Source organism: Pan troglodytes, chromosome 16 (assembly GCF_028858775.2).
Source record: "Pan troglodytes isolate AG18354 chromosome 16, NHGRI_mPanTro3-v2.0_pri, whole genome shotgun sequence".
NCBI classification, from domain to species: Eukaryota; Metazoa; Chordata; class Mammalia; order Primates; family Hominidae; genus Pan; species Pan troglodytes.
Genome location: NC_072414.2, coordinates 70,380,852 through 70,395,574, shown reverse-complemented (window position 1 = coordinate 70,395,574; position 14,723 = coordinate 70,380,852). Strand labels below are relative to the sequence as shown.

Sequence of the window (14,723 nt, the reverse complement as noted above, 5' to 3'; positions counted from 1 at the left end):
GATCATCTGAGGTCAGGAGTTTGAGACCAGCCTAGCCAACATGGTGAAATGCCATCTCTACTAAAAATACAAAAATCAGCCAGGTGTGGTGGCACGCACCTGTAATCCCAGCTACTTAGGAGGCTGAGGCAGGAGAATTGCTTGAACCTGGTAGGCGGAGGTTGCAGTGAGCCGAGACCAGCCAGCCTGGGTGACAGAGCAAGAGTCCGCCACAAAAAAAAAAAAAAAAAAAAAAAAATTAGCCAGGTGTAGTGGTGTCTTCTTGTAGTGGGAGGCTGAGATGGGAGGACTGCCTGAGTCCAGGAGGTTGAAGATGCAGTGAACTATGACTGCATCACTGTACCCCAGCTTGAGTAACAAAGAGAGATCCTGTCTCAAAAAAAAAAAAAAAAAAAAAAGAAAGAAAGAAAGAAAAGAAAAAGAAAGGAAAGCAGAAATAGGGAAAATCAGCTGAGCCAGAATCATGGGCTCTACGCATGCCTACTGAAGGGAACAAAGAGTCTGATCTGACCATGCACTCAGATCCCCTCAATTTCCTTACTTCCTTCAAATCTTCACAATAAACCCCCCAATTTAATGTAGAAGAAAGTTTTTTTCTTCTCTTCATTCACTGACAGAAATTGAGCCAATAAGAAAAATAATATCTACTATTGATGAAGGTGCAGAAACACATAGTCTTCTCATTCACTACTGGTAAGCATGTAAACTGGCATTATTTGCTAACACTATACAACAGATGTCCTTCATGGTGCCTGTCCAAACTGCTACAGTTCTCGGTGGCCTGTGGCCTCCTTGGCTACAGCAGCGACGCAAAAGCCAATCCCCTGGTAGGCTGATGACCAAAAGTCTTGTGAGAAAGGAGACACTGGGGCAATTAGATTCACCTCTCAGAAATGTGTAATCAGGACACAGAGAGACTGAACTGGAAGGGTGTTGAGAGCTAAGCTAGGGACTGAGGTTGCCATTTGAGGCCATGTACAAAGTGAGCAGGCAGAGGAGGCTTGTCTATAGTGAAGTGGAGGAAGCAGAAGAGTGGAACAGGGCAGAAATCTGAAGTTCCTAAGAGAAAATAATAAACAACTTCCTTAATTCTGGGCCACCACCATTTTCTTGAGAGACAGCCACATTTCATTGGCCTGGGGAGCGCTGTATCATTACAATAAATCCTTCTTCACTCGAGCTAGTGTCTGTTCCTTGGAACCAAAAGGGCCTAATCTAGAATAGAAATTGGCAATAAAAGCAAAGTTGAAATGTGGAGGGTTGGTGAGCACATGGCTATACATGGACTAGTAGGATGATGTTAGGTAAAGGTAATCCTTGGAAAGTTATGTACTATGTGTACAAATTACAAGCAAACTGTTACATTGCTTACCCAACCCAGTCTTTTCAAGAGTCCACATAAAAGACAAGATGAACAGATTTGTGTCTCTACCAGCAAGATCACCGGACCGGCAATAGACTCCTGACAAGTGCAGTCAAAATAGGTTAAAACAACAGGTGAGCTGGATACAATGGATCACACCTGTAACCCCAGCACTTTGGGAGGCTGAGGCAGGAGGATCACTTGAAGCCAGGATTCAAGACCAGCCTAGGCAATGTAGGGAGACCCTGCCTCTACAAAACATTTAAAATTTAGCCAGGCATGATGGCATGTGCTTGTAGTCCCAACTACTTGGGAGACTGAGGCAAGAGGATCACTTGAGCCTGGGAGGTCCAGGGTGCAGTGAGCCATGATCGAACCACTGCACTCCAGCCTGGGCAACAGAGCAAGACCCTGAGGGAAAAAACAAAACAAAACAAAACAAAACAAAACAAGTAAAAAAGTCACCTAGAGGTACAGTCTTAACCGGTTAGTAATCCAGTCATAACATACAAGAATGGTCAGCAGTGGCCATATTGAGCATTATACAAAAATGAGTAAGTAAAGTAGGCTGTAGAGATGGAAGACTGGATATTCAAAAAGAAACAGAAAATAAGGAAACCAGGCAGCCTTTAAGTGACAAACAGAACACTGCCTCTGGCTTAGAAATTCTGGTTCCCTGAAACTTGACTATGCTTTCTTCCTTTGTCTTTGGATGTCTGGAAACTGCAACCTATTTTTTACTTGAGTGAGTTTTTGTTCTTTTTAGTCCAAGGTAAAGACTGGAACCAGACCGGGTGCAGTGGTTCATGCCTGTAATCTCAACACTTTGGGAGGCCAAGGCAGGTGGATCACCTGAGGCCAGGAGTTCCGAGACCAGCCTGGCCAGCATGGCGAAACCCTGTCTCTACTAAAAATACAAAAATTAGCAGGGTGTGATGGCATGGGCCTGTAATCCCAGCTACTGCAGAGGCTGAGGCAGAAGAATCACTTGAACCCAGGAGTTGGAGGACGCAATGAACTGAGACTGTGCCACTGCACTCCAGCCTGGGCAACACAGCAAGACTCTGTCTCAAAAAAAAAAAAAAAAAAAAAGACTGGAACCAACAGTAAATAGTGAAAGTATAAAAATAAAAGTGTGTGATGGGGTGGAGGAAATAACATACTTTCAATACAACAATTCTATATAATGATAAGTTTGCACAAAAATGTAAGTATTAGCACATACAAAGTTTATTTATAAATAGAGAAAAGTTACTATCAGCCTCAATATTCAAAGGTCTGTTAACTAAACCACAATGCATTCATACAGGCAATATTGTGCAGCTATTAGAAGCTACAGAGAAGCACAGGTATCCCTTTCTACCTGAACTCAAGCTCCCTGACTCAGAAACCAAGTAGATTCAGATAGCAAGGGATACCTGTATTCAATGACATGGAAAGATGTTCATGATATATTAAGTGAAAAAAAGGGTTACAAAACAACATATACTTTATTTTTATTAAAAGTAGCATATTTACATATATTTTTGTATACACATAAAAATGAGACTTTCTGTACCGTCTGCAATGTTCTTGTCTTTTTGTGATTCTTCTAAATCATAAAAACTCTCCTAAAAAATTAAATACAGGATTTTCTTTCAAAGGCTGCAAGGTAGGATTTGGACACTAAGTCCCGGCTCTACTGGAGGACTAAGCAGTACTGTGGTTAAAAAGGCAAGCAGACAGGAAGGACAAAAGAAAGGGTGAATAAGATGACCTGAGATAAAGGGTGCCTGGGGGCTTTACACCACCAGAGGCCCTGTTGCCCAGTAACAGGTACTCTCTCAAAACTACCTTTCACTCCAGCCAGGCCAGTCTCTCCACCATCTTCCCCTTCATTCAACATAGTCATTCATGTTTCCATTATGCTGTTCATTCTAATTCTCTGATGTTGACTGTCCTCCATCATACATGGAGACACCACTGATTTCTCCTCTCCTTAAAAATAGCAATAGTTTCAAATTCAGAGATCTACTTAAGAGAGTCACCCAAATCAGCTACTTGAGAGGGTGAGGTGGGAGGATCTCCTGAGCTCAGGAGTTCAAGGCTCCAGTGAGCTATCATCATGTCAGAGCACTCCAGCCAGGTTGACAGTAAAACTCCATCTTTATAATTTTTTTTTAAAGAGTTACTCAAAATCTACATTTTGAGACTACCTAGATTTTGACATGTTTCTAGTCAGCACATTGGAGTGCCAGACAGCCAGCTCCAGAATATTAAAGAGATTCCCCACAACTGGCTGCGTGCAGTGGTTCACGCCTGTAATCCCAGCACTTTGGGAGGCCAAGGCAGGAGGACTGCTTGAGGTCAGGAGTTTGAGACCAGCCTTGTTAATATGGCGAAACTCCATCTCTACTAAAAATAAAAAATCAGCCGGATGTGGTGGCGCACACCTGTAGTCCCAGCTACTTGGGAGGCTGAGGCACGAGAATCATTTGAACCCTGGAGATGGAGGTGGCAATGAACCAAGATCACGCCACTGCACTCCAGCCTAGGTAACAGAGCAAGCCTCTGTCTCAAAAAAACAAAACAAAATAAAACAAAAAACAAAAAAAACCCCACAAAAAATAAAAAACAAAGGAGATTCCCCACAAGCAAAATCATACAAGATCAAAATGTAATCAATGTCTAAGATGTGCCCACTTCCATAGAGATACCCTGAGCATAAATTTGGGAAGCAAAAGGATAAAATGGCAGTAAAAAAGCAGAAATCAAATAATCTGTGTTGAACTCTATCTAAAGTCAGAATAAGAGAAGGCATCAGGTTGGTAACGCAGATAGACTAGGCTGGTTCACTCACCACCCACTCCCAACCACTTCTCCCTTTCCTTTCTCTATTGTAAAAGATGTAAAGGTAAAATACAGTACCCCATCTTATCTATGGTTTGGCTTTCTGTGGTTTCAGTTACCTGCAGAACAGCACAATAAGATATTTTGAAAGAGAAAGACCATATTCACATAACTTTTATTACAGTACATTGTTATAACTGTTCTATTTTATTATTATTGTTAATCTCTACTGTGCCTCATTTATAAATTAAGTTTTATCATAGCTATGTATGTATAGAAAAAAATATATACCAAACAGTACATACACGGTTTGGTAGTACCCATAGTCTCAGGTGTCTACTGAGGGTCTTGGAACATATCCCCCATGAGTAAGAGAAGACCTTGATTATTCCATCTTTCAGCCTTCTTGAAGCTAAGAGTGGCCACTGATACTTTGGCCAAAGAGGCAAAAGCCCCTGGAGAGGGCTTTTATCATGGTTATAAAAACTGGTAATTCTGGAATTATGTTAAGTACACATGTACTCTGTACAGTTATGTACAAATTCCCATGACAGCTTATTTCCCAGGGAAAATTTAACTTGGACATAATGCCTGGAGGTGCAACCAAAAGAATAAAAACAGAACGGGAAGAAAGGACGAGCCTAGATCCTTGCTGAGATTGGTGCTGCACAGCCCCAGTCTGCCAATCTCCACACTTCGTTATGTTAGAAAAATAAACTCCTATTTCTTAAAGTCATTGGACAGCAAGTTTTCAGTTCTTTGCAGCTGTAGGCATCCCTGACATAGTCAGCATGGAGCTTAGAACAGTGTTTCTCAACTATCTTTACTCTGTAACATTTATGAGGGATAGAATCCATTCCCTTCATTAATCGTTACTCATTACAACAGTCATTCTCAACCTAGCAGGCATCAAAATGTGGAATGGAGGTGGAGAAGACTGGCTCTGAACCTTGGTGACTACCAAAGCAATGTCTTCTTGTAAGCATATGTCTAGGAGGCAATTCAATCTGATCCTTTCAAAAATGCAATAAGGATTTTTTGTTCTAAGGTTAAACAACCAAATACTTCCTACCTAACTTGTTCCTTTCTTTCAAAGTCAATTCTTCAAATTTTATTCCTTATTAGGAAATTACTTAAGTAATTATTACTTAATAACCTCTCATAATAAGCACTCTATTAAAAAAGCAGGAGGGGCTGGGCGCAGTGGCTCACTCCTGTAATCCCAGCACTTTGAGAGGCTGAGGTGGGTGGATCACTTGAGGTCAGGAGTTTGAGATCACCCTGACCAACATGGTAAAACCACCGTCTCTACAACTAGCTGGGTGTGGTGATGCACGCCTACAGTACCAGCTACTTGGGAGGTTAAGGCACAAGAATCGCTTGAACTCAGGAGGCAGAGGCAGCAGTGAGCTGAGATCACACCATTGCACTCCAGCCTGGGTGACAGAGCAAGATCCTGTCTCAAAAAAATAAGTAAAATAAAATAAAATAAAAACCAGGGTACTGACCCCACATAAAAACCAACTTTCTGTTTTGAAAGTATTTATAGTCACAGGTATTCTATTATTACATTTATCATGGTTATAAAAACTGGTAATTCTGGAATTATGTTAAGTACACATGTACTCTGTACAGTTATGTACAAATTCCCATGACAACTTATTTCCCAGGGAAAATTTAACTTTCAAATTATCAATCATTCCCTTTCAATGCATTTTACAGTTGTTTTTGATAGTTTCCTACTGATTCCTTAAATTTGAGAAATTTAGGTCATCTTCAAGTAAGCACATTTCTACAGATTATACACAGAAAGTATTTATACTCAATTTTCAAAACATCTTATGTGCTCCTTTAATTTATTAAACTATGAAATTTGGGTTAAAAGACTTCCAAGCCAGTATCACTAGATTATTTTGGAGAAGTAAATGGGAAATAAAATGACTATTCTTGTAAACGATCAATCTAGCTGTTTCTTTTCAAAATTAATGCAAACTCATCATCAGTGAAGGGATAAAATTAATGTGAAAGACATAAAGAAAATGACCAACTTCCTTTAACAAACGTATCAACACAAATCACTGCAGCTAAACATGCAAGGTAAAGGATATTGCTCTCATTTTGGCAAACTGTTTATTTTTAAATGACAGCCTAATTCTAAAATGGGGATTCTTTAAGATACTCCAAAATAGCTGTATTTCACAATACACAAAAAATATTGCACATAGCAGTCAAGAATATTTAAATTCCTCAAAATCTACAGAAAAATCACAAGAACAATCGTCTTAATTAAATAATGCAAGAAAAAACAAGATTAAAGCTCCTTCCAAAACTGACTGCAACAGATGTGGCATTCAATTTATCTTTTCATGTCATTGTCATGGAAAAGTTCACAAAGAATAATCAGTCTTCTAAAGAGGTCTCTCTATTGGCCCAATTGAGAAAGTTACTCAACTGTTAGTAAAGTCAAAACTTCCATTCAATGCCCTATAGGTCGCCCACATTCACTCTTCTGAGACCACAGAGAAAGGTTTGACCCTGATAAGGTCAATGAGAATGTCTGCCAAAACTGCAGGTGTGCAGGTTGGGGCAAACCATGCCCAATACTTCAGAACAATTCAAATCAATGGGTCCTGTTGGTGATTCCTATTCAACAGATGGCAAAAAGAATAGATGTGGGCACTGTTCATTTGACAAAGTAAAACAGGCCAGGCATAGTGGCTCAGGCCTGCAATCCCAATACTTTGTGAGGCTGAGGCAGATGCATCACTTAAGGTCAGGAGTCTGAGACTAGTCTGGGCAACACAGCAAGACCCCAACTCTACAAAAAATATAAAAATATGTTTTTATATAAATGTGTTGGAATGCACCTGTAGGCCTTGTTACTTGGGAGGCTGAGGCAGGATTGCTTTAGCCCAGGAGTTCAAGGCTGTATGAGCTAAGATCACGACACTGCGCTCCAGCCTGGGCAACAGAGCAAGACTCTGTCTCAAAAAAAAAGAAAAGAAAAGAGAAAATAAAATATACATTTAATTGGTGTAGAATTATCATCAGTCAGTCAGGTTCTTCTAAAAATCACATTAGGTCAGGCGCAGTAGCTTACATGTGTAATCCCAAAACTTGGGGAGGCAGAGGTGGGAGGATTATTTGAGCCCAGGGGTTCAAAACTAGCCTGGGTAACATAGCAAGACCCCTGTCTTCACAAAAACAAGAAAAAAAAAGTTTGAAAATTGCATTATTGGTTTCTTTGAGGGGAAAAACTAGTGCTTAATTAACTTAGGTTTTTAAATGAGAAGTTAAGGTGTGGGCCTACATCTTCCCTGAACAGAAGTTGTCCCAGGAGGAGTTTTTAAAATGGTATAGGTATGTGTAGGTGTACCTGTTACAATACGGTGGAAATACATTTAAAATTTCTTCAGCTCAGCTTGACAAATGCATTTTCATTATTAGAGACTAAACAAACCCAAGAAAATGTAAAGCAACATTACCATACTTGGTGCCAAGTTTAGATACATCGAAGAACTTCTTACGTGAACTGTCATTTAATGTTTCAATAAGGTACTCAAAGGCGTATCCTGAAAAAAAAATTGTATTTTCATTAAATGCAGCAACAAAATATTTTATTCAGCTGAAAATACCTGGAAACTAGCTTTATCCAATAGAATTTTCTGCAATGGTAAAAATATTCTATGTTTGAGCTGTCCAGTAAAGTAGCCATTAGCAACGTGTGGCTATTGAGCACCTGAAATGTGGCTATCGTGCCTGAGGAACTGAATTTTTAATTTATTTAATTTTGATTAATTTAAAGTCACACAGGGCTAGTATCCACCACACTGGAAAGCATAGCTCTAAACCATAATTTGTCAAGTAAAAACTAGTAAGATAATTCACTCCTGAAATGTGTTAAGAATACCTGGAAAGGGACAATAAGAATGATTTAAATAATCCACGGGGACGTTTTGGAAAGACATGTCTTGAAAACTGCAGAGACAGGAATTTGTGAATTCCACAATTAACATTAGAGGGACTGATTAAAAAAAAAAAACAAAAGACGGATTTTTACAGAGCATTCAATAAACCAAAACAAAAAAACTTCTCAGTTAAGTCCTTACCAGGGCTTAGTACTGAAAATAAAAGTAACAGAATCTCTAGGAAATTAGCATATTCTCCCCGAAAGAGACAAGTCTTCTGGTTTTGCACGAACTGAAGCTGAACTACAAAGTCAAAGATCCAGAGGTCTCATTTAAACGTGCCTCAGCTCCCAACATTCTAGGGGGCAGTGGCGGGGAGGCAGCCTTGAGGTTGAAAAGAACCTTCAGATCTTTTGTGCAGACTCATAGCGGTGGGTGGCCAGGACCCTCAACATTGTTAAGGCTTTCATCCAAAAGGAGAAAACATAAGCACAGCCCATTTTCAGAATGAACAGTATTTTTTTCTCTTTTTTTTTTTTTCGTAGAGGGAGGTGGACGGGGGAGGAGACAGCGGTGCAATAAATGGTCGGAGAACTGACTGACCAATGTTCAACCTTGACTGCCCCTCATTCGGCTTCCAGAGGCACAGAGAGACTGAGGGGCCTTAGGCTGGACCGTGGAATCAACATCTAGCTGCGTGAGACCCGAACACGGAGACGCAGGCCCCCGCCTTCATCGCTCGCCAATGGGGGGCGGGCAGGAGAAGACAGTGGGCCTCTCCCTGCCCCTGGTGTTGCTGACGGGGGCCAGGAAGCCGCTGGCAGCAGGCAGCGGCCACCAGAGAGAGGGGTGCGGGTCAAGGCCAGCGGTGGGGCGGCCCGCCCTGCGGGGGTCGCGCAGGAGGGTGGGGATCGGGAGCCCCAGCTTCCGCGGCCTAGGCTCAAAGGGCGGCCCAGCAGGCAGGCCCCGAGGGGAGCACGACCCGAGCCCCGAGGGCCTGGGCGCCTGCCGAGCGACTCCAGGCGAGAAAAGCAAGGAATTCGGCGCCTAGGCAGCGCGCGTTTCCAACTGCCAGACCCAGCTCGGAGGCCCGAAACTGACCTGCTGTTGGGGCGTCCATCGCCGGAGACCATATTATCCCTCCGGGGAGGGGGCCAGCGGGGGAAGAAGGGGGAGGCCGGGCAGGGAAGACGGGGAGGAAGACAGGCGGACTGACAAGGGAGGAAAGAAGGAAGCAGGCTCGCGCAAATATCGCGAGAGCCGCAGAGCCAGCCCCGGGTCTGCGCTCGCGGGATTTGTCGCCTAACTCCCGCGAGATCGTCGGACAGGAAAACAAAGAAAGAGAAGGGGCGGAGCTAACCAAAAAGCGATTTCTCGCGCCGTCGCCGCTGTTCTCGCGAGCGGGGGCGGAGCGCTGGGGAGGCTCCAGTGGGGGCGTTGGCGTGGCTAGTTTGGCCTTCGCAGCGATCCGTTACTTAGTTGCGGCCTTAAGTTTTCTATTGGGGTCATGAATTCGAGCGGTGTTTGCCTTCCCGCAAGGTGTCTGTCGGAGTCAGGGTCGGAATCGGAACTACTAGGAGAAAGAGCTCAAGGAGAACCGCTTTCCCCTAACTATAAAGCCTTGCATTAACTTGTCAGACGTGGGCGGCCCACACGCGTGTTTTCAAGTGGGGGCGGCCATACTGATCGGGCGCGTGGGAGGCGCTCAACTGTTGAATGAATGAATTTTTTCTTACCCTCCGGTAGCTTCCGTGATTGCCGACTTCTTCCCAGTGGCAGTTAACACATGCTTAAGCCTCTCCATCCTTCCGCCTCAGCTCCTCCGGTCCCTGTGTTCTCCACCTACCCAGCATTATCTCCTGTCGCAGCAACTTACCAGAAAGAGTCGCTCATACTCGGCTCTCCCCCACCCACTTCTTATCCAATTCCAGTCTGGCTTCCACTCCCAGAAATGCCTTTAGCCAAGGCCAGCTATAACTCCACTTTCTAATCTCACATATCTCAATCTTGACTGGTTCTCTCCCATTGTTGAAAAATACTCTCCATCAGCTTCTGTGACCTCAGACTCTACTTTTGTTTCTTCTCCTAAGGGTGCTTGATCTCAGGCTCCTCTGCAGACCTCTTCCTCCGCCCAGCTTTTAAATGTACTGGGCACTTGATGGGCACAGTAGCTCATGCCTGTAATTCCAGCACTTTAGGAGGCCAAAGTGGGAGGATGGCTTGAGCTGAAAAGTTCAAGACCAAACACAGCAACGTAGTGAGACCCTATCTCTACAAAAAAAATTTAAAAATTAGCTGAGTTGTGGTGGCATGCACCTGTAGTCTCAGCTACTCAGGAGGCTGAGGTGGGAGGATCACTTGGGCCCAGGAGATTGAGGCTGTGGTGAGCCATGATTGCACCACTGCACTCCAGCCTGAGCAACACAGCAAGACCCTGTCTCAAAAAAAAAAAATATATTGGACATTAAATGTGTCCCAGGGCTCTGGCCTTGTACCTCCTCCCTCTGTCCATTTTCCCTGGCCCATCTCTTGCTTCCTTTGACTTCAGTTATTAGTTAATATGTTGATGCTTCCCAGTCTGCCTGTGACCTGAGCCTATCTCCTAAACCCGGAGGTGTATATCCTAGTACCCATGGGATGCCTCCACATCCCAAGGCACCTCAAACTAAAAATCTCCAAAACTGAACTCGTCATTCCCCTCCTTAAACCTACTATTCCTTTTGTATTGCCTGTATTAGCGAATGGCGCCACCATCCACCTGGTTGCCCAAGCCAGAAATCAACACATTATACCTGACTCCTTCATCCACTCCCTTTAATCATTGATCCAAGCCCTGTCAACCCAAACTCCAATATATTTCCTTTATTCACCTTGCTATATTTTGTAACATCTCCTTTACAATCCCAGCATGAAATTCATAGGTAATATAATCTACATACACGATAAATAATCTACTTAATTACCTAACTGTAATATAAAGGAGAAAAATAGGAAAGTAATTTATTAGAAAATAATATGTATTACAATACGTAGCTGCACAGGCATGTCTATATTAGATGACAAAATTGAGTAGTCAGATGCTTGTATCTACTTATAACGAATGAGTTTGGTTTTACAGGACATATAATATTCGACTGGGCCAGGCACAGTTGGTGGCTCAAGCTTGTAATCCCAGCACTTTGGGGAGCCAAAGCCGCAGGATCGCTTGATGCTAGGAGTTTGAGACTAGCCTGGGCAACATGGTGAGACCCTGTCTCTACAAAAACTTAAAGAGTTAGCCAGACATAGTGGTGCATGCCTGTAGTACCAGCTACCGTGAGACAGAGGCAGGAGGATCACTTGAGCCCAGAAATTCAAGATTACAGTGAGCTATGATTGTGCCACTGCACTCCAACCTGGGAGACAGAATGAAACCCTGTCTCAAAAAAAGATAAGGCCTGGGCGGTGGCTCACGCCTGTAATCCCAGCACTTCGGGAGGCTGAGGCGGGCGGATCACGAGGTCAGGAGATGGGAGATCATCCTGGCTAACACGGTGAAACCCCGTCTCTACTAAAAGTACAAAAAATTACCCGGGCGTGGTGGCAGGCACCTGTAGCCCCAGCTACTCGGGAGGCTGAGGCAGGAGAATGGCGTGAACCCAGGAGGCGGAGCTTGCAGTGAGCCGAGATTTCACCACTGAACTCCAGCCTGGGCAACAATGCAAGACTTCGTCTCAAAAAAAAAAAAAAAAAAAAAGATAATATTCAGCTGAATATGGTCAACACTTTTTATGTCTGACATTGCAAAATAAGGATTCAATATATACATACATATCATGCATAAATATATATTATGAATGCATATATGGTAAATGCACATATGTATAAAATGTACATATATATCATGAATGGCCTCTAAAGACTAATGAAAATATGTTAGAGACTCAAATATTGGAAGTGTTGTCACTATTGTGATTTTCTGAAATGGTGAATAACTCTTGATAAAGTTCAAAACAAAAAAAAATAAAACCTTTGCTTTTTTTATGCAATAGTTGTATTCCTAGAAAATTCCGTATATATTAAAACCATACACAAATTACTTTTGTTTCTACTTGTATATGGGGTTAAACTCTAGGCTCAGATAATTATAAACAAATTTGTTGTTATTGTTTTTATGTTTGTGTGTATGTTTAATGTACTTGAATATCTGACAGTATGGGTCTTGTTTGATTCTTTTTTTTTTTTGAGACGGAGTCTTGCTCTGTAGCCCAGGCTGGAGTGCAGTGACATGATCTTGGCTCACTGCAACCTCCGCCCCTCGGGTCCCGGTTCAAGCAATTCTCCTGCCTCAGCCTCCTGAGTAGCTGGGAATACAGGCACGTGCCATCATGCCCAGCTAAGTTTTATATTTTTAGTAGAGACGGGGTTTTACCATGTTGGCCAGGCTGGTCTTGAACTCCTGACCTCGTGATCCGCCCATCTCAGCTTCCCAAAGTGCTGGGATTACAGGCGTGAGCCACCGGGCCTGGCCCTTGTTTGATTCTTTGTTGTGTAATTCTATAGTGTGGAATGCAGGCAATCTAACATTCATTGAATCCCAAAAGTGCCCCATGATGGTGACAAACAAAAACACCCATTTTCTCAGTGTCCCGCTTCCACTGAGAAGCACTAACTTAGAACAATCATGATATGCTCCCGTGTGGCTGGACTTATTACTTTTTTTTTTTTTTTAACAGTTTTATTTACTTTTTGAAAATTTTATTTATTTTAAGACAGAGGTCTGTTTATTTGGCCTGGACCGATCTCAAACTCCTGAGTTCAAGGGATTCTCCCACCTCAGCCTCCCAAGTAGCTGGGACTACAGGCATATGCCATCTCAGTCAGCTTTAACAGTTTTATTGGGATTTAATTTAAATATCATAAAATTTACCTATTGTTAAACCTTCTTATTTTGTGACAATTGTAGATTTACATGTAGTTGTACTAAGTAATAAAGATCCCATATACTCTTCACCTAGTCTTCCTCCATGTAGCATAGTACAATATAAAAACGAGCAAATTGACATTCATACAATCATTCCACCTTACTCAGATTTAGGCAGTTCTACATGTACTCCTTTGTAGGGGGGGGGTGTGTGTGCGCACGCGCACACAGGCGCACATGCACGTGTGTAGTATTTAGTTCACATGTGTGGCTTTGTGTGGCCATCACTACAGTCAAGATATGGAACATTTCCAAGGATCCTTCCTGTTGCCGTTTTATAACCGCAGCTGTTTTCCTCCTAGGCTGCCATTTCCTCATCCCGTACACCCTATTTTGAATGCTATGCAAATGGAAGCTTATGGTATGTTTTCACTATACATTTTTTTTCAAGTTACATGTCCAGTGAGATTTTAGCACGCTTTTAGATCAGTGTCTCGGGCAATGTCCAGGCTGGTTCACCTCTCCTTTTTTTTTTTTGAGAGAGAGTCTCACTGTGTTGCCCAGGTTGGAGTGCAGTGGGGTGATCTCGACTCACTGCAACCTCCATCTCCTGGGCTCAAGTGATTCTCCCACCTCAGCCCCTGAGTAGCTGGGACCACAGGCGCACGCCACCATGCCCAGCTAATTTTGGTATTTTTTGTAGAGACAGGGTTTTCCTATGTTCCTTAGGCTGGTCTCGACTTCTGTACTCAAGCTGTCTGCCCACCTTGGCCTCCCAAAGTGCTGGGATTACAGGTATGAGCCACTGCACCTGGCCCATCTCTACTTTTTAAATTAAACATTTTATTTTGAAAAACAAAATTCAAGAATACAGAAGAATTGCAAGATAATTATAATAAAACTTCATATATACCTTAACTAGGTTTATTTATTTACTGTTAACATTTTGCCACATTTGCCTTGTCTCTCTCTCCTTCTCTGCTATTGCAGAGATAAGATCCTCATTATTTCTTATTCTTTTTCTTTTTTTGAGACACAGTCTCACCGTGTTGCCTGGTCTGGAGTGCAGTAGGTATTCACAGCAAGATCATAGTGCACTGTAGCCTCCAACTCCTGGATTCAATCAATCCTCCTACCTCAGCCTCCCAAGTAGCTGGGGCTACAGATGTGTGCCACTGCACCTGGCTATTTCTTATTCTCATTTTTTTGGTACCATTTCAGAGTAAATTTTAGAGATTATGACCCTTCAGTCCTGAGTACTTTATCATGTATCTACTAAAAATGATCAAATTCAGGAAATGTAATTGATACAACACAATCAATTTTATCAATACAATTCATATCCAAATTTTATGAACTTGAATCATCAAATTTTATTAATAATCCACATTCAAACATTGACACAGTTTACAATCCATATTTAATTTTTTTCAATTGTCCCAATATTGTTCTTTCTAGAAACTCTTCTCCAATCCAAAATGCTATCCAGGATAAAGCATTGGATTTAGATGTCGTATCTGTTTAGTCTTCTCTAATTTGGAACAGTTCCTTAGCGTTTCATTTTCTCTTATGGTATTGACATTTTTAAAGAGTATTGGCCCATTGTATTGTGGAATGTCCTTTAATTTAGGCTAGCCTGACTGTTTCTTCATGATTAAATTTAATTATGCATTTTTGGTAGGTATGCTACATAAGTCATGTTGTGTTCTTTTTGGTGCAT

General features: G+C 42.3%; 1 protein-coding gene across 5 annotated transcripts in view; it reads right to left on the bottom strand.

Annotated features, from left to right (window-relative positions):
• IREB2 (iron responsive element binding protein 2) overlaps window positions 1-10,160 on the bottom strand; it is a 63,790-nt gene extending 53,630 nt beyond the window's left edge. The window contains exons 1-2 of one of the 5 annotated variants that reach the window (XM_063794250.1): window positions 9,837-10,160; window positions 7,678-7,764 (exon numbers count right to left, since the gene is read on the bottom strand). Coding sequence is in view for 1 of the 5 variants with exons in the window: in XM_523125.8 (XP_523125.2) it covers window positions 7,678-7,764; window positions 9,202-9,220 (106 nt within the window). In the remaining 4 variants the exon portion in view is untranslated. Of the gene's footprint in view, window positions 1-7,677; window positions 7,765-8,703; window positions 9,498-9,836 lie in introns of those variants that run through there. The other 4 variants (XM_523125.8, XM_063794251.1, XM_063794249.1 and 1 more) reach the window with 4 other exon arrangements.
• Window positions 10,161-14,723: the final 4,563 nt, after the last annotated feature.